This window comes from Hyperolius riggenbachi, chromosome 2, assembly GCF_040937935.1.
Source record: "Hyperolius riggenbachi isolate aHypRig1 chromosome 2, aHypRig1.pri, whole genome shotgun sequence".
Taxonomy (NCBI): Eukaryota; Metazoa; Chordata; class Amphibia; order Anura; family Hyperoliidae; genus Hyperolius; species Hyperolius riggenbachi.
The window spans coordinates 293,850,683-293,870,417 of NC_090647.1; the positions used below are offsets into that span (position 1 = coordinate 293,850,683).

At 46.1% G+C, this 19,735-nt stretch overlaps 1 protein-coding gene across 2 annotated transcripts in view; it reads right to left on the reverse strand.

Moving 5' to 3' along the window:
* Positions 1-2,036: 2,036 nt before the first annotated feature.
* Positions 2,037-19,735, reverse strand: part of MAN1C1 (mannosidase alpha class 1C member 1) — a 197,573-nt gene continuing 179,874 nt past the window's right edge. For both annotated transcript variants that reach the window (XM_068268953.1, XM_068268954.1), the window contains 2 exons: positions 9,186-9,301; positions 2,037-3,139 (listed from right to left, as the gene is read on the reverse strand). In XM_068268953.1, the coding sequence (XP_068125054.1) occupies positions 3,034-3,139; positions 9,186-9,301 (222 nt within the window). In that variant the 3' untranslated portion in view covers positions 2,037-3,033. The remainder of the gene's footprint in view (positions 3,140-9,185; positions 9,302-19,735) is intronic.

Genomic DNA, 19,735 nt, shown 5'->3' on the forward strand with positions numbered 1-19,735 from the left:
TATTACAATGACTATGTGCAATGTGCAGTAATCTACGACTACCACTAAATATAATCTACTCATTACTTGACTAGCATAAAACGGACATCTAATTGCCATGGGTTACTGTACTTTGTGCATTGTCGTGCTTTTTGATGCTACATAAAAGAAGCACTCTTGATGTTATTCTCAAATATCATCTTAAAGAACCCTTGAAATTCCACTAATGGATTGGTAGCAGTTAAGGAAAATAGACTGTATTATCATGAATTGTGATTATGTAGATATTATGTAGCACATACACTTTATATTGCATATTCAGCAAACGGTTTAGGACAAACTTTCCTCTCACCATGAAAGACATGAGAGGAAGAAAAACAATATTCCCAACTCAAAATTATACTCTGGATATACTAGCATATATCTAGTGTCCAGAGCAAAGTTACCATCTTCTTCTGTATGATAAATTAAAGGGTAAGTGTACTTTATTCTCAGCATGTATAAAACATACGGTAAGTCTTAACCAATAATACATCTGTATTTCACTATAAATGGTTCCTCTGTGAAGAGGTAATAAAGCAGCAGCCCTTTGTTGACATGCAGCTGTTTGAAAAACCAACTGACTGCCAGGATTTTGTCTGTTTTTACTATCATATGTAAAGAATTCTATCTACTCCAACTTTAACTAACAAGAATACCCAGGTATGAAAGTGTGCTAGCAAAATGTTACTTAGTGCTCTCAGAGAATGTTCTTTTGTTCTGTTCAGTAACTGCTTGAAATCCCTTGTGGAACTCAACAGAGGCAATAGCTGAAGCTGGAGAAAGAAATTGTGTACGTGTGCAATGCTGTTCTGCTGTGTTCAAGCAGAATGTATATAGAGCAGGCGCATGCTCTCTCGGCACCAAGTAACTTATTGCTAGACGACGCACTAATAGGCTTTCTTTCTTTATAGCAGCAAGAGCTGTAGGCATTCTTTAGTTTACACAATACATTTTAAAATATTAACGTAAAAGTACAATCACCCTTTAAAGCAGTGCATTGCATAAGAGCTGCTGGAGAACACATACAAATCAAATAAAATAATTAGAAAACTCTTTAAAACAGATTTAAGCGGATAGTTAAACACAGAGGTGGAAAAGGCCATTTGCAGTTCCCATATCAAGTTACTACCTAACTCTCGGCTAACAGCCAAATGCTACCTTCCCACACAGTATTAAAGGCTGAAATCATGTAGCAATATTTTCATTGGGTACATTTAAAATTCTCTTCTTCAGACTTTAAAGACTGAGTTCTCTTCCCTGTTTTTACATTCCAACCACCTCTCTGGACTATCTCATCCTTGGAGTACTCCAATTCCTGAGTCTAAAGGGGCCCATACACCTAACGATTTTTCCGCCGATATACAGCAGATTTGATCACTGTGATCGAATCTGCTGTGAAATCGTTGCGCAAACGCTGACAGAACGATCGATTTCTGTCCAAAATCAATCATTCCCATCGATTCCCGTCGATCCGTCCGTGCGAAAGATTTTGCTCGATAGCCGGCAGGTCGGGAGTGCGTCGATAGCGGCGTTCGAATGCCCGACGACGGACGCTAGCTGCAATACATTACCTGTTCCGCCGCGCATGTCCTCGCTCTCTCCGCTGTCTACTTCTCCGCACTGGGCTCCGAGTCCGGCCGGCTTCACTGAACTTCCTGTCTTGGCAGGAAGTTTAAACAGTAGAGCGCCCTCTACTGTTCCCCGGACAGGAAGTTCAGTGAAGCCAGCCGGACTCGGAGCCCAGTGCGGAGAAGAAGACAGCGGAGACCGGGGGACTCGTGCCGGCGGAGCAGGTAATGTATAGCTGGGGGGGGGGTGGGGGCGGCAGCGGGAGCTTCACAGATGGTGAACCGATTTCATGCTGAAATCGATTCACAATCTGTTTGCAGTAAAGGCAGCCATACGATCCCTCTCTGATCAGATTCGATCAGAGAGGGATCTATCTGTTGGTCGATCTGATGGCAAATCGACCAGTGTATGGCAACCTTAACCTTTGTTATTAATTTCTTAGCCAGAACTAAAAGGAAAAGTGGAACCTAACAGGCCCCATAACAGCCATACAGGTGATTTAGGGCTATAGTTATGCCCCTGGCATAGTGTGGAGTATACGTATATAATGCTTTAGCTGTTCATCTTTTATAACTAAATCATGACTAACCCCCCTCTCTTTTCCTTTAAGGCCAGAGCCCACTAACGTAGTTGAGCGCAGTTTTACGCAGTTGTGTCCGCTTTTCAGCATCTGTAACATTGAAGTGTTTCTGAAAAGCGGACCCAACTGCACACAACTGCATTAGTGGGCTCAGGCCCGTACGTTTAACTTGATATATAAGCAGGCTATGCCATTAAAGAAACAGAAGAACCTAATACAGCATCATCCTGTGTCTGTCTGATTCTTCCACATGCATGAGTAATGACATCTTTTCTGACTAATTGGGAGCAGCGAGATAAACCACAGAGGTGCCCTTTAGCCCACCACAACAGTTTAAGCATATATGTAGTTAGGAATAGATTTCCAGTAGTCATCACCTCCTCTCAATGTAACTCTGACAAAGACTTGTCAGGAATAACCAGGCAGAGGGCATATTTTATCAGGGGTTTCTCCTCAGGGGTCCATCATCTAGTCTGTGGACTGCAATGGCTCAATTTCCACCAATTGGTAGGACATAAACTTACAAAAATACATGTTCATTTAACAAAAACACTCCTGTCCCACCTGAATCATAAATGCAGGCTGACAGCTAGCAATATGTGAGTTTCTAATGCATCTGACTTAGAAACATTTTTATTTTGTTCCTTATTTCTCCACTCGAAAAAGAAAATAAATATGAAAGGCAGAAGGTTCTGCAAAAGGCCACCGTTACCTTTAGTGCTAAATTTGTCAAGCTACAGATTTTGATATTATACTTCATATATTACTGGTATCTCAAATCAGATCATAAAATAGAATTTATTCTGTATGAAAATTTCAGTTTAAGATAAAAACACTGGTTAGATATATTATTTCCTTGTGCTTCAAACAGATTGTACGCGACTTATTGGTAGTGGATGTGCTTCGGTATTAAATACCCAGTCTTCTAGTGATAGTAGATCATCTTCTGAATACAGAAGGTAGAGGTATCTGTAGGATAGACACAAGGGCAATATGTCAGTGTTATGTTACAAAGCATGCCATTTTTTTTCAAGCTGTTCCAATCTGCATTAAAGTGAACTCAAGGTGAGAGTGATATGAAGGCTGCCATATTTAAATTCCTTTTAAACAATACTAGTTGCCTGGCAGCCCTGCTGATCTATTTGGCTGCATAACACCAGAAACAAGTATGCAGCTAATCTTGCCAGTTCTGAAAATATTGTCAAAAACATCTGATCTGCATATGCTTGTTCAGGGTCTATGGCTGAAAGTATTAGAGGCAGAGGATCAGCCAGGCAAATGTTATTGCTTAAAGGACTTACGAGGCGAAAATCAGAAAAAATGTTAGTTACCTTATTGTAATATCACACCTCAGGGCAGACGATCAGTGCCTCCCCTGTCAGTTTCAGGCGTTCTGTTACCTAAATCCAGGATACATTACAGGCCCCGACCCTCTGCAGGGTCGCCTGAACTGATGAGCTAAGAATTGCCGCTTTAAACAGCAATGTGAGAGTTACTCGTGGCCGCCACATAGCGGCTCCCTCCCCCGCTGTGAGCCGCTGCTAGGAGGGAGCCGCTGCTATAGTAGGCAACTCTGTCCCTGCCGGTATCATCCAGTCACACGCCGCCGCCTCCCTTCCCCAACCCGCCGAGCAGCCAGCACATCTATTCTACCCCCTTTTGCGGAGGAATTGCACGCTGACATGCGGTCACTGAAGAGCCGCTGGCTCATGAGCAGAGAGTCACTGAGCCGGCTGGTGAGCCGGCTCACGTACGAGCGGTGTGCGGATAACAAAGAACCGCTGGTGAATCAGAATATTCTGATTCACCAGCGGTTCTTTGTTAGGGAGCCGCTATGTTTAAAGCGGCAATTCTTAGCTCATCAGTTCAGGCGACCCTGCAGAGGGTCGGGACCTGTAATGTATCCTGGATTTAGGTAACAGAACGCCTGAAACTGACAGGGGAGGCACTGATCGTCTGCCCTGAGGTGTGATATTACAATAAGGTAACTAACATTTTTTCTGATTTTCGCCTCGTAAGTCCTTTAAAAGGAAATAAATATGGCAGCCTTGATATCACACTCACCTCACGATCACTTTAATGCACAAATCAGGATTTGGACAAATCATTTGTCCTTAAATTATAAAATGCTATTAGTATGGGCCATGCCAATAAATGGTCATTGGCACCTAAAGTACAGCCCGATTTCTAACAAAATTGTTTTGCTGTGAAAAATAGAAATACAGACTGCAGTGATCATATAAATCCTGTGTTTGACTGAAAATAGTACAGAGACAACATATCAAACGTTGAAACTGACAACTGTTATAGTTTTATGAAGACTGCATGCCTATTTTGAATAAAATGGCAGCAACATGTTTAAAATCCTTGAAATAAAAAGGAAGAGGAGTCTTACCTCAAGGATGTCACGGATTAGGGATAATCAGAAAATGTATTTGCATTAAGGCTTAGTGCAAATATATTTTTTTTTCCTTGTTGCCCTTGAGGGAAAGCCACTTCTTAATTGTGAGTCTCCCAGAAGTAAAGATGGGGAGGGGTGTACTATTTGATCAAACACTCACAGGTAGTGCAACCATTTAGAAAACAATGCAAAAAGCATTTGGGATTTCTTCATTTGTAATTGTGATGATCCGCTCAGCTGGCTGCACAGGCAGACAGCTGTTTGTCCATTCCTCTAGTCTGTGGGCTGCAGGTCTCTGGAACAGAGACCTGTCTTTCCATTGCAAGTTTCTGGTCTGTTCTCTTGCTGGGGAATTTGCATACATTCGTTATGCAAATCCCCTACCTGCCTTCTTTGATGACTGGCACTATAAGAGCTTTATGTTTCCCAGAAGGCTTTGCTGGTCTTTTCCTTTCCATGGTCTGTTCCTGATGGACACTGCTGGAGTGTCAGCCATTGCTATCTAGTATAGTTAATTCCTGGGGGTTGCTTTAGGCTCCCCTTCTAGCCCAGTCAGGTTGTATTATCTGTATTGCCTGTTCTGTCTTGTCTTGCCTGTTGCCATTATCCTGTCCCAAAGGTGGTCGACAGGAAATGGTTCTGATCTCTGTTCTTGGAGTATAGCTGGTGCAGCGGTTGCTACCAGCTATCTCTTCTGTTCTGTCTCCTGGGATCGCGCTAGCTACTTTTTGCTAGCGCTGGGGATCCTTCTGTTCTGTCTTCTGGGATCGCGCTAGCTACTTTTCGCTAGCGCTGGGGATCCTTCTGTTCTGCTACTCTGTACCTGGATCGCGCTAGCCACTTTTCGCTAGTGCTGTGGATCCTATCTCTCGCTTGTCCCTGTTTTCGTGTGTCTGTCTTGTCTGCTACGCTTGCTGGAGGCTCGGTGAGGTAACCGTTAAGCAAGCGCTCGCGTCCTCTGTTTCATGTCTGTCTGTCAATGGTTAGTTAGGCGTGCTTGTCTCTATTGTGCTTATCACGTGGAGACCGCGCATAACCGCGTGCACTGTTGCGAATGAGTGCGGTGTTCGCGGTTAGCTAGCGTTTGTTATTTTCCGTATCTCCTTATTGTATTATTTGCTGTGCCTTTGCTACCCTCGTATTCTATTCGTATTCTATTCTGATCTGCCTTGTGTCACGTCTGGCGATCGCACCTCTCGCGATCGCGTTCCTATTTCATATCTGCTGTTGTGTGTTTGCGCGGTCGCGGGGTGGCGACTGGATTGGCGCACACACATACAACCTGTCCCTTTGCTCAATCTCATTCGCAATCGCCTCACTTGCGATTGCGTTCTGCGCTTCGTACAATTCCTGTCTGGCACTTGTGGAGGTACAGAGGATTGGTTCCTCTGCACTCCCCAGCGCCATCTGCCGACAGGAATTTCCCTCTACAGGTGCGTAGCACCTTTTGCTGGGTGCCTGCAAATATACGCTTGTGGAGGATTTCCGCCGTGTCAGCGCACGCGTTGTGCGCTGATCACGGAGAAAGTTCCACAATCGTTACAGTAATATCATTAAAACATTCAGGGACTCTGTAGGAATCTACTTCACGGAAGGGATGGGGGACCAAAAACCAGTATTAAAAGCCATGATCTGCAGGCCTTCAGGCAGCACTGTATTTACAGACATAATTCTGGAATAGAAATGACTGCATGGCTCAGGAGCACTTCCTGAAATCATTGTCTGTGAGAATGGTTCATTTCTGGCTGCATCTACAAATGCAAGTTAAAATGCTACTAAAAAATAAACTTATGTATAAACCTGAACCATAAATACCCCATTTGCAAAGGGCCCATGTTCATTTACAATGGACTGAGGTGAAGTGGAAAACTGTCTGGTGGTCTGATGAATCAAAGTTTGAAATTCTGTTTGTAAGCCATAGATGCTGCATCATGCAGGCTGCAGATAAGTAGGACCATGTGACTTGGGGACAGGCTAAAGCATTTAAAAGATTTGGTGCATTATGAAGCTACAAATACACTGAAAGACACCCTGAACTGTTAAACCAGCTGAAATCCTATATCAAGCAAAAACAAGACATTACACTTTCAAAATTATAGCAATTGGTCTCTTCAAAAAGAGACCTCCTCGTTTTGAAGAGACCAATTGCTATAATTTTGAAAGTGTAATGTCTTGTTTTGCAATGATGCAACATAAAGTGTACATTGCTTGTTTCAAATTCAAAATAAGCACATGAAAAAATAATAATGCTTAAGAAAATAATCAATGCGGCCATCCAGTTGGACATTCATTTAGGCCACTCTACTAGATGTAGAGCATACTGTTGTGCAGGCACTGCTAATATTCAACTAGATTGAATCAGCAAAGCAGCTACTTAGGTCTAGAGTTATTAAACATCACAAGCTGGATATAAAAGCTTTACGGAGAACAGGATTGGGAAGAGCAGTACTTTCTAAAGCCCTGGGGGTTTCTGATATGTAATGTTTCCCTCCCTTATTATTAGTGCCTCATGTCCCATGCTGAGGGCCAATTTATGCAATTCTTACGACTCTTACAGTGTATCTGCTGATCACTTTTGGCGGCATACACAAAAGTCTGGACACAAATATGAAATTGTGCTTTTTAATTAAGACAAATATACAAAACTCAGCAAGGTCAGGAAGCAAGCCAAAGCCACACACAAGCGGATCAGAATAAGTACAGAGCAGAGAACACGGAAGAGAACCAGCAACAGAAACCAAGCTAACTGAAGTTCTGGCAATATTGCAAGGGTTGTGACAGTCTTAAAGAGAAACTCCGACCAAGAAATTGAACTTTATCCCAATCAGTAGCTGATACCCCCTTTTACATGAGAAATCTATTCCTTTTCACAAATGGATCATCAGGGGGCTCTATATGGCTGATATTGTGGTGAAACCCCTCCCACAAGAAACTCTGAGGACCATGGTACTCCTGACAGTTTCCTGTTTGTGAACCTTGTTGCATTGTGGGAAATAGCTGTTTACAGCTGTTTCCAACTGCCAAAACAGCAAACAGCAGCTTCATCACCTGCCAGTAGTAAAAATGTCACCATGTGATAAATGTCAGAATGTAAATAAGGGATTTAAAAGATTTTACAATGGGCCAACACTGACTAAATCATTTATACATAATTATTGTAAAAATGAAGCGCTTTTTCTATTACATTATTTTCACTGGAGTTCCTCTTTAAATAGGAAGTCCAGGTGATTGACTGCAAGGGAACACCTGCTGATCCAAGACAGATGTCCAACTGAGAAACTCCATCTTGTGTTGAAACAGGGAACTGCAGATACATGTAAAGATAGCAGAGACACCTGCTGGTGACTAGTGGTAAGAACATCAGCAGGTGAAGTAGTGTGCTGCAGTGTACATAACAGCAATTCTTTGTGCTTTGAAGCACAGATGCCAATTGTTTACTAATCTAATAGTGTATGCCTATGTCACATGATATCATATTGCATCATGGGGCATAAACTATAATATAACTCAACAGAGGTAAATTACCTTATATCTTTTTAACCACTTGCCGACCGCGCACTCATACCGCGCGTCGGCAAAGTGGCAGCTGCAGGACCAGCGACGCAGTTCTGTGTAGCCGGCTGCAGGCTAATTAATCAGGAAGCAGCCGCTCGCGCGAGCGGCTGCTTCCTGTCAATTCACGGCGGGGGGCTCCGTGAATAGCCTGCGGGCCGCCGATCGCGGCTCGCAGGCTAAATGTAAACACAAGCGGAAATAATCCGCTTTGTTTAAATTCGTACAACGCTGCTAACAGTAGCAGCGTTGTACCAGATCAGCGATCCCCGGCCAATCAGCGACCGGGGATCGCTGTCACATGAAAGGCAGGAGCCTGTTAGAGGCTGCACAGAACAGATCCGTTTCTGTGCAGCCTCGGATCTCCGGGAAAGGGAGGGAGGAGAGGGAGGGGGGAATTTCGCCGCGGAGGGGGGCTTTGAGGTGCCCCCCCCCCGCAACACCCAGGCAGGCAGGAGCGATCAGACCCCCCCAGCACATCATCCCCCTAGTGGGGAAAAAAGGGGGGCGATCTGGTCGCTCTGCCTGCACCCTGATCTGTGCTGGGGGCTGCACAGCCCACCCAGCACAGATCAGCTAAAACAGCGCTGGTCCTTAAGGGGGAGTAAAGGGTGGGTCCTCAAGTGGTTAAGTGTATTAACGCTAAATAGAAGGTGAGGAAAAAAGCTATACAGCTTAGCCTCAATTGCACTTCTCACTAGTAGTGAAATAATACATTACTTTCTGCTTCACTTCCATAGTGTTGGTCAAGTGATTACTTGGTCTTTCAGTCTCTGAACATCCAGGAACAGAGTTGCATTGTGCAGGTTTGTGACACACATGGTCAGGCTAGACCTGTAGAACATAATGGGTTCTCTGTCACTGTCATCTTATGCAGAGCACATTTTACAGGTCAGGCCGGAGAAAGAACAAGTGCTTATAAGTCCATCTCTTTGGAACTTGGTGCAAAGTAGAAAGGAATAGTTTCGGGCTATATATTTGCAATGTGCAAGCATTTGGATTGCTGCCTGATAAAAATAAAGGAAAATGATTCATGTTCTTGAACTAAACATTTCTACTTACTTTAATGTTTCTGACATGAAAAAACTTTGTTGAACATTATCATGATTTGGAGTTGTAGTATACACATCTCTTATTCCTGAAAATCCACTTTCTATTCTGCAGTAAGTGTCCAGCGCCTGGAAAATAAGTAAATGGAAACTCCTTTGTTTATATTCGTGAAATCTGTTACCAGACAAAATATAAATCTATTGCAGATGTTAATTAATATGCAACATAATATATTGATTGATTTATTATGTAACCTAGACTATCAAATGCCATGGTAGTGTGCAAATCTGTGGTGAGAGAGAGAGAGAGAGAGAGAGAGAGAGAGAGAGAGAGAGAGAGCGTCATGGGCCCCGTAAAGATTTTACCAAGACCTCTCCCCATAGGACTGGTGCGCACCATGGCGAGAGTGCAGGCGATAGCGGTTTTCAAGCCCATATGGTCGCCGGGCTGAGGTAACAGTGACTGTGCAGCTGATCAAATTTGGTCTGTCCACAATGAAGCAACAACCTAATTATCTTGGGTGTGCCCCCCAACACTGTCATATAGCCGGCGGTCATTGCTTCATTGTGATACGCAAGCCCCTTCACCGCGGCAAGGTAACGATTATGAAGGGAATTGACACATGTACATGCCTTTTGCTTTGTTGTTGCAGCCGCAGTGCCGCCAGAAAAATTAGGTAGGCATGTACACGCACCAGAAAAAAATGTTATTGTTTTGGTTAGCGGCTGTTGCAAGCAGCAGGCTTAAAAATTCAGGAATCCACCTGGAGTCCTGGACCCTGTTGGTAGTGGCGGAGAAGGCAGTCAAGCGGCCTGCAGGCAGAGATGCTGTGTGGGGAGTGGGGACCAACTTAGTCTTGGGGCAGGCAGTCACATGGCATGCAGGCAGATATGCTGTGTGTGGGGACTGACTTAGTCTTCGAGCAGGCCTGACCGTGCTTTGCAGACCACGTGGTCAGATGGACCCTTGACCTAACGCTGTGTGCCAGAGATGACACCACTTGCCTTTCAACATCACGGTACAGTTTGGGTATCGCCTTTTTTGAGAAATAATTGCGGCCTGGTATCTTCCACTGCGGTGTGTGGCTTTGCTTTTGTGTGCTGTTTTTCCTCAGGTGGTCATCCCATTGCAGTTTGTGCTTTGTCATCATGTGCCTTCGTAAGGAAGTTGTCCCTACGTGGGTCTTGGTCTTTCCACGGGTCAATTTTTGGTGGCAGAGAGTACAGATGGCATTGCTCTCATCTGAGGCAGACACACAAAAAAATTTCCACACCACTGAGCCCTGGGATGATGGCACTTTGGTGGTGGCGGCCAACTGAGTGTTAAGTAGAGTGCCAGAATCAGAGCAGGAGGAGAAAGATATGTCATGGTTCCATGCGGAAGCTGAGGAAGATGAGGTGTTCTGCGTTAAATAGTCAACTACGTCCTGACAATCTTGGGGGTTGATGGCACGTGCCTTCTAAACACTGTACTTTGGTCCAGGGCCGCATGAAATCACAACAGCACGACCTCAAACAGACCTGCAGGGTGGCCTGCCTCTGGCTCTGCCTCTGCCTGTTTTGTCCATATTGGGAGGGATGAAGTGAAAGGTATTCACTGACTTGACTAATACAATGTGCAGTCAGGGCTGGTGCACACCGAGCGGGTTTTTCGGCGTTTTTGCAGCCGCTTGCGGCTGCGGATACGCTTGGTCAATGTATCTCAATGGGGTGGTTCACACCAGAGCGGGAGGCGTTTTGCTGAAACGCATACTCCCGGAGTGAGGCATTTTTTGGATTGCTGAGGCGTTTCTGCCTCCAATGTAAAGTATAGGAAAAATGCAAACTGCTCTGAAAAAAGGCAGTTCAGAGCGGTTTTGCAGGCGTTTTTGTTACAGAAGCTGTTTAGTAACAGCTTTACTGTAACAATATATGAAATCTACTACACCAAAAATGCTTCACAAAACTGCAAAATGCTAGGTGAAACGCTACAGAAAAATAAGAAAAAGCGTTTCAAAATCTGCTAGCATTTTGCGGATCTGCTAGCGGGTTTTGGTGTGCACCAGGCCTCACACAGGTACAGTGAACAGGTATGCAGTGACTGGTATCAATACAATGTGCAACTGTCACACACACAGGTACAGTGAACAGGTATGCAGTGACTGGTATCAATACAATGTGCAGCTGTCACACACACAGATACACTGAGCAGGTATGCAGTGACTGGTATCAATACAATGTGCAGCTGTCACACACACAGATACACTGAACAGGTATGCAGTGACTGGTATCAATACAATGTGCAGCTGTCACACACACAGATACACTGAACAGGTATGCAGTGACTGGTATCAATACAATGTGCAGCTGTCACACACGCAGATACACTGAACAGGTATGCAGTGACTGGTATAAATACAATGTGCAGCTGTCACTAGAGGTGTACCGAACGGTTCGCCGGCGAACGGTTCCAGGCGAACATTGGGGGTTCGCGTTCGCCTGCGCCAGGCGAACTTTTCCGGAAGTTCGATTCGCCCCATAATGCACTATGAGGGTCAACTTTGACCCTCTGCATCACAGTCAGCAGGCACATTGTAGCCATTCAGGCTACAGTAGGCCCTGGAGCCCCACCCCCCCTTATATAAGGCAGCCTCCGGCGGCCATTACAGTCACTCGTGTGCCTGCTAGAGAGAGGAAAGGGACAGCTGCTGCAGACTTTTTCTCTTAGGGACAGATTAGTTAGGTTCTAGGCTGCTTTGCTTGTTCCTGACTGATTAATATTGCTTTTAAAGCACCCAGCAACAGCTCTTTTCAGAGCTCAACCTGTACATTTTTTTTTTCTGACACTTTTGTTGCATGCACAGCCTTGCTAATTGATACTGTGTGTGCCACTGCCAGCAGCCCAGCACATTCAGTGACTGACTGCCTGTGTGTGTGACAGGGAGCTGCACATTGTACTACCCAGTACTGCATATACCCCAGTACCTGTTGTGTTTACTTAACCCACCTCATCACTGCATATACCTAGCTTTGTGTTGAGTGAACCCAGCTCACTGCATCTAACTACCCAGTACCTGTTGTGTTTACTTAACCCACCTCATCACTGCATATACCTAGCGTTGTGTTGAGTGAACCCAGCTCACTGCATCTAAGTCTAACTACCTGTTGTGTTGAGTGAGAACCCACCTCACTGCATCTTAAGTACCTTTACTGTATACTGTTCAGTGAACCCAGCTCACTGCATCTAACTACCCAGTACCTGTTGTGTTTACTTAACCCACATCATCACTGCATACACCTAGCGTGGTGTTGAGTGAACCCAGCTCACTGCATCTAACTACCTGTTGTGTTGAGTGTGAACCCACCTGGCCACCTCACTGCATCTAACTACCTGTTGTGTTGAGTGAGAACCCACCTCACTGCATCTTAAGTACCTTTACTGTTGAGTGAACCCAGCTCACTGCATCTAACTACCTGTTGTGTTGAGTGTGAACCCACCTGGCCACCTCACTGCATCTAACTACCTGTTGTGTTGAGTGAGAACCCACCTCACTGCATCTTAAGTACCTTTACTGTTGAGTGAACCCAGCTCACTGCATCTAACTACCCAGTACCTGTTGTGTTTACTTAACCCACCTCATCACTGCATATACCTAGCCTTGCGTTGAGTGAACCCAGCTCACTGCATCTAATTACCTGTTGTGTTGAGTGTGAACCCACCTGGCCACCTCACTGCATCTAACTACCTGTTGTGTTGAGTGAGAACCCACCTCACTGCATCTTAAGTACCTTTACTGTTGAGTGAACCCAGCTCACTGCATCTAACTACCTGTTGTGTTGAGTGTGAACCCACCTGGCCACCTCACTGCATCTAACTACCTGTTGTGTTGAGTGAGAACCCACCTCACTGCATCTTAAGTACCTTTACTGTTGAGTGAACCCAGCTCACTGCATCTAACTACCTGTTGTGTTGAGTGTGAACCCACCTGGCCACCTCACTGCATCTAACTACCTGTTGTGTTGAGTGAGAACCCACCTCACTGCATCTTAAGTACCTTTACTGTATACTGTTCAGTGAACCCAGCTCACTGCATCTAACTACCCAGTACCTGTTGTGTTTACTTAACCCACATCATCACTGCATACACCTAGCGTGGTGTTGAGTGAACCCAGCTCACTGCATCTAACTACCTGTTGTGTTGAGTGTGAACCCACCTGGCCACCTCACTGCATCTAACTACCTGTTGTGTTGAGTGAGAACCCACCTCACTGCATCTTAAGTACCTTTACTGTTGAGTGAACCCAGCTCACTGCATCTAACTACCTGTTGTGTTGAGTGTGAACCCACCTGGCCACCTCACTGCATCTAACTACCTGTTGTGTTGAGTGAGAACCCACCTCACTGCATCTTAAGTACCTTTACTGTTGAGTGAACCCAGCTCACTGCATCTAACTACCCAGTACCTGTTGTGTTTACTTAACCCACCTCATCACTGCATATACCTAGCCTTGTGTTGAGTGAACCCAGCTCACTGCATCTAATTACCTGTTGTGTTGAGTGTGAACCCACCTGGCCACCTCACTGCATCTAACTACCTGTTGTGTTGAGTGAGAACCCACCTCACTGCATCTTAAGTACCTTTACTGTTGAGTGAACCCAGCTCACTGCATCTAACTACCTGTTGTGTTGAGTGTGAACCCACCTGGCCACCTCACTGCATCTAACTACCTGTTGTGTTGAGTGAGAACCCACCTCACTGCATCTTAAGTACCTTTACTGTTGAGTGAACCCAGCTCACTGCATCTAACTACCTGTTGTGTTGAGTGTGAACCCACCTGGCCACCTCACTGCATCTAACTACCTGTTGTGTTGAGTGAGAACCCACCTCACTGCATCTTAAGTACCTTTACTGTTGAGTGAACCCAGCTCACTGCATCTAACTACCCAGTACCTGTTGTGTTTACTTAACCCACCTCATCACTGCATATACCTAGCCTTGTGTTGAGTGAACCCAGCTCACTGCATCTAAGTCTAACTACCTGTTGTGTTGAGTGAGAACCCACCTCACTGCATCTTAAGTACCTTTACTGTATACTGTTCAGTGAACCCAGCTCACTGCATCTAACTACCCAGTACCTGTTGTGTTTACTTAACCCACATCATCACTGCATACACCTAGCGTGGTGTTGAGTGAACCCAGCTCACTGCATCTAACTACCTGTTGTGTTGAGTGTGAACCCACCTGGCCACCTCACTGCATCTAACTACCTGTTGTGTTGAGTGAGAACCCACCTCACTGCATCTTAAGTACCTTTACTGTTGAGTGAACCCAGCTCACTGCATCTAACTACCTGTTGTGTTGAGTGTGAACCCACCTGGCCACCTCACTGCATCTAACTACCTGTTGTGTTGAGTGAGAACCCACCTCACTGCATCTTAAGTACCTTTACTGTTGAGTGAACCCAGCTCACTGCATCTAACTACCCAGTACCTGTTGTGTTTACTTAACCCACCTCATCACTGCATATACCTAGCCTTGCGTTGAGTGAACCCAGCTCACTGCATCTAATTACCTGTTGTGTTGAGTGTGAACCCACCTGGCCACCTCACTGCATCTAACTACCTGTTGTGTTGAGTGAGAACCCACCTCACTGCATCTTAAGTACCTTTACTGTTGAGTGAACCCAGCTCACTGCATCTAACTACCTGTTGTGTTGAGTGTGAACCCACCTGGCCACCTCACTGCATCTAACTACCTGTTGTGTTGAGTGAGAACCCACCTCACTGCATCTTAAGTACCTTTACTGTTGAGTGAACCCAGCTCACTGCATCTAACTACCTGTTGTGTTGAGTGTGAACCCACCTGGCCACCTCACTGCATCTAACTACCTGTTGTGTTGAGTGAGAACCCACCTCACTGCATCTTAAGTACCTTTACTGTATACTGTTCAGTGAACCCAGCTCACTGCATCTAACTACCCAGTACCTGTTGTGTTTACTTAACCCACATCATCACTGCATACACCTAGCGTGGTGTTGAGTGAACCCAGCTCACTGCATCTAACTACCTGTTGTGTTGAGTGTGAACCCACCTGGCCACCTCACTGCATCTAACTACCTGTTGTGTTGAGTGAGAACCCACCTCACTGCATCTTAAGTACCTTTACTGTTGAGTGAACCCAGCTCACTGCATCTAACTACCTGTTGTGTTGAGTGTGAACCCACCTGGCCACCTCACTGCATCTAACTACCTGTTGTGTTGAGTGAGAACCCACCTCACTGCATCTTAAGTACCTTTACTGTTGAGTGAACCCAGCTCACTGCATCTAACTACCCAGTACCTGTTGTGTTTACTTAACCCACCTCATCACTGCATATACCTAGCCTTGTGTTGAGTGAACCCAGCTCACTGCATCTAATTACCTGTTGTGTTGAGTGTGAACCCACCTGGCCACCTCACTGCATCTAACTACCTGTTGTGTTGAGTGAGAACCCACCTCACTGCATCTTAAGTACCTTTACTGTTGAGTGAACCCAGCTCACTGCATCTAACTACCTGTTGTGTTGAGTGTGAACCCACCTGGCCACCTCACTGCATCTAACTACCTGTTGTGTTGAGTGAGAACCCACCTCACTGCATCTTAAGTACCTTTACTGTTGAGTGAACCCAGCTCACTGCATCTAACTACCTGTTGTGTTGAGTGTGAACCCACCTGGCCACCTCACTGCATCTAACTACCTGTTGTGTTGAGTGAGAACCCACCCCACTGCATCTTAAGTACCTTTACTGTTGAGTGAACCCAGCTCACTGCATCTAACTACCCAGTACCTGTTGTGTTTACTTAACCCACCTCATCACTGCATATACCTAGCCTTGCGTTGAGTGAACCCAGCTCACTGCATCTAATTACCTGTTGTGTTGAGTGTGAACCCACCTGGCCACCTCACTGCATCTAACTACCTGTTGTGTTGAGTGAGAACCCACCTCACTGCATCTTAAGTACCTTTACTGTTGAGTGAACCCAGCTCACTGCATCTAACTACCCAGTACCTGTTGTGTTTACTTAACCCACCTCATCACTGCATATACCTAGCCTTGCGTTGAGTGAACCCAGCTCACTGCATCTAATTACCTGTTGTGTTGAGTGTGAACCCACCTGGCCACCTCACTGCATCTAACTACCTGTTGTGTTGAGTGAGAACCCACCTCACTGCATCTTAAGTACCTTTACTGTTGAGTGAACCCAGCTCACTGCATCTAACTACCTGTTGTGTTGAGTGTGAACCCACCTGGCCACCTCACTGCATCTAACTACCTGTTGTGTTGAGTGAGAACCCACCTCACTGCATCTTAAGTACCTTTACTGTTGAGTGAACCCAGCTCACTGCATCTAACTACCTGTTGTGTTGAGTGTGAACCCACCTGGCCACCTCACTGCATCTAACTACCTGTTGTGTTGAGTGAGAACCCACCTCACTGCATCTTAAGTACCTTTACTGTATACTGTTCAGTGAACCCAGCTCACTGCATCTAACTACCCAGTACCTGTTGTGTTTACTTAACCCACATCATCACTGCATACACCTAGCGTGGTGTTGAGTGAACCCAGCTCACTGCATCTAACTACCTGTTGTGTTGAGTGTGAACCCACCTGGCCACCTCACTGCATCTAACTACCTGTTGTGTTGAGTGAGAACCCACCTCACTGCATCTTAAGTACCTTTACTGTTGAGTGAACCCAGCTCACTGCATCTAACTACCTGTTGTGTTGAGTGTGAACCCACCTGGCCACCTCACTGCATCTAACTACCTGTTGTGTTGAGTGAGAACCCACCTCACTGCATCTTAAGTACCTTTACTGTTGAGTGAACCCAGCTCACTGCATCTAACTACCCAGTACCTGTTGTGTTTACTTAACCCACCTCATCACTGCATATACCTAGCCTTGTGTTGAGTGAACCCAGCTCACTGCATCTAATTACCTGTTGTGTTGAGTGTGAACCCACCTGGCCACCTCACTGCATCTAACTACCTGTTGTGTTGAGTGAGAACCCACCTCACTGCATCTTAAGTACCTTTACTGTTGAGTGAACCCAGCTCACTGCATCTAACTACCTGTTGTGTTGAGTGTGAACCCACCTGGCCACCTCACTGCATCTAACTACCTGTTGTGTTGAGTGAGAACCCACCTCACTGCATCTTAAGTACCTTTACTGTTGAGTGAACCCAGCTCACTGCATCTAACTACCTGTTGTGTTGAGTGTGAACCCACCTGGCCACCTCACTGCATCTAACTACCTGTTGTGTTGAGTGAGAACCCACCTCACTGCATCTTAAGTACCTTTACTGTTGAGTGAACCCAGCTCACTGCATCTAACTACCCAGTACCTGTTGTGTTTACTTAACCCACCTCATCACTGCATATACCTAGCCTTGTGTTGAGTGAACCCAGCTCACTGCATCTAATTACCTGTTGTGTTGAGTGTGAACCTACCTGGCCACCTCACTGCATCTAACTACCTGTTGTGTTGAGTGAGAACCCACCTCACTGCATCTTAAGTACCTTTACTGTTGAGTGAACCCAGCTCACTGCATCTAACTACCTGTTGTGTTGAGTGAGAACCCACCTCACTGCATATAGCTAGCATACCCCCGAGATGGACAAAATGGACAAACCAGGTAGAGGAAGAGGTAGAGGCAGACCCAGAGGAAGGCCACCAGGCACCGGCAGGTCTGTGGCTGTGCGAGGTGGTGTTGCTGTGATTTCATGCGGACCTGCCCCAAAATACAGTGCTCAGAAGAAGGCACGTGCCATCACTTCCCAAAATCGTGAGGAGGTGATTGAGTATTTAACACAGAACACCTCATCTCCCGCAGCCACCAGCGCTACAACAAGCACCACATCCGCTGCATTTGACACTTCGCAGGAGTTATTTGGTGGTGGTGGTGAAATCACTGATTCCCAGCCACTACTGCAACAACAACAAGAAGGCGCAGGTACACCACCTCATACGTCTGAGTTAGGTGGCGATAGTATGGACGTAACGTGTGTGGATGGGGATGATGGTGGACCACCTGAAGTTGGTGCACTTGAGGAGGTGTCTGAGGAAAGCGCAGCTGGCCAGGAGGATTATGATGACGATTATACGGATACCACATATGTTCCCGGTAGAGGAGATGACCAGGGGGGCAGTTCAGAGGAGGAGTCAGAGAGGAGTAGGAGGAGACGACTCCATGATAGAAGCAGAGGGAGCTCGTCCTCAGAAACAGCTGGGGGCAGTGTCCGGTGCCATGTATCGCCAGCTATGGCCAGGGAGCACACATGCCCTTCAACGTCAGCTGCTGCTGATGCCACCGTAGCGCCATCACCCCAGGGGGCCTCAGCGGTTTGGAAATTTTTTCACGTGTGTGTCTCAGATCGGAGCAAAGCCATCTGTTGTCTCTGCCAGCAAAAATTGAGCCGTGGAAAGGCCAACTGTCACGTAGGGACAAGTGCTTTACGAAGGCATCTGGAGAGAAGGCACAAACAGCTATGGCAAGAACACCTGAGGAAAAGAAGCACCCCTCAAAAGACAAGCAGCGGAGAACAACCGTGGCAGCCGTCACAGGGGGCTTCTGCTGCTCCACGTTCCCATGGTATTGTTCGTGGCTGGGGGGGAGGAAGAATGGATACACTTTTAAACAATTTAAAAATACAACCATCTAAACTTTCAAACAATTATACAACCATCTAAACTTTCAAACAATTTAAAAATACAACCATCTATCATTTTCAAAAAATTAAAAAAAAGGGCAAAAAAACTTGCCCTCCGTAAAACATTCTTGGCAAATGCTTTCGACTTGGTTTGTCTTCCGCTGGCTCAAGGGTCCATCTGACCACAGATGCCTGGTCTGCAAAGCACGGTCAGGGCAGCTACAGCATGGGTCTCAGCAGGCTCCCACTTCGGGCCGCAATCCAACCTTCATTCCCCGCGGTGACAATGGCAGACTTGCCCTCCATAACGGATTCCCGTTAAAGGATTTAAAGTTAATTCATTTCAAATACACAGCAGGGCCTCGAAAGACCGCCTCCTGTATTGTTATTTTTGATCACTACCTCGGGGCGGGCGTGCATGCCTACCTGCTGCCCTCCTTGGATGTGTAGTGGTAGCCGTTTCTCAGGCTCCACACCGGATTCCATCCCTCATTTCCCGGCCATTACCCGGGGTCACAAATGACAGACTTGCCCGCCTCCATATGATTCTCGTGAAAGGAATGTGGTGTCATCTTTGCCCGCCATAACTGGTTCTCGTTAAAGGATTTAAAGTACATTCATTTCAAATACACAGCAGGGCCTCGAAAGTCCGCCTCCTGTATTGTTATTTTTGGTCACTACCTCGGGGCGGGCGTGCATGCCTACCTGCTGCCCTCCTTGGATGTGTGGTGGTAGCCGTTTCTCAGGCTCCACACCGGATTCCATCCCTCATTCCCCGGCCATTACCCGGGGTAACAAATGACAGACTTGCCCGCCTCCATATGATTCTCGTGAAAGGAATGTGGTGTCATCTTTGCCCGCCATAACTGGTTCTCGTTAAAGGATTTA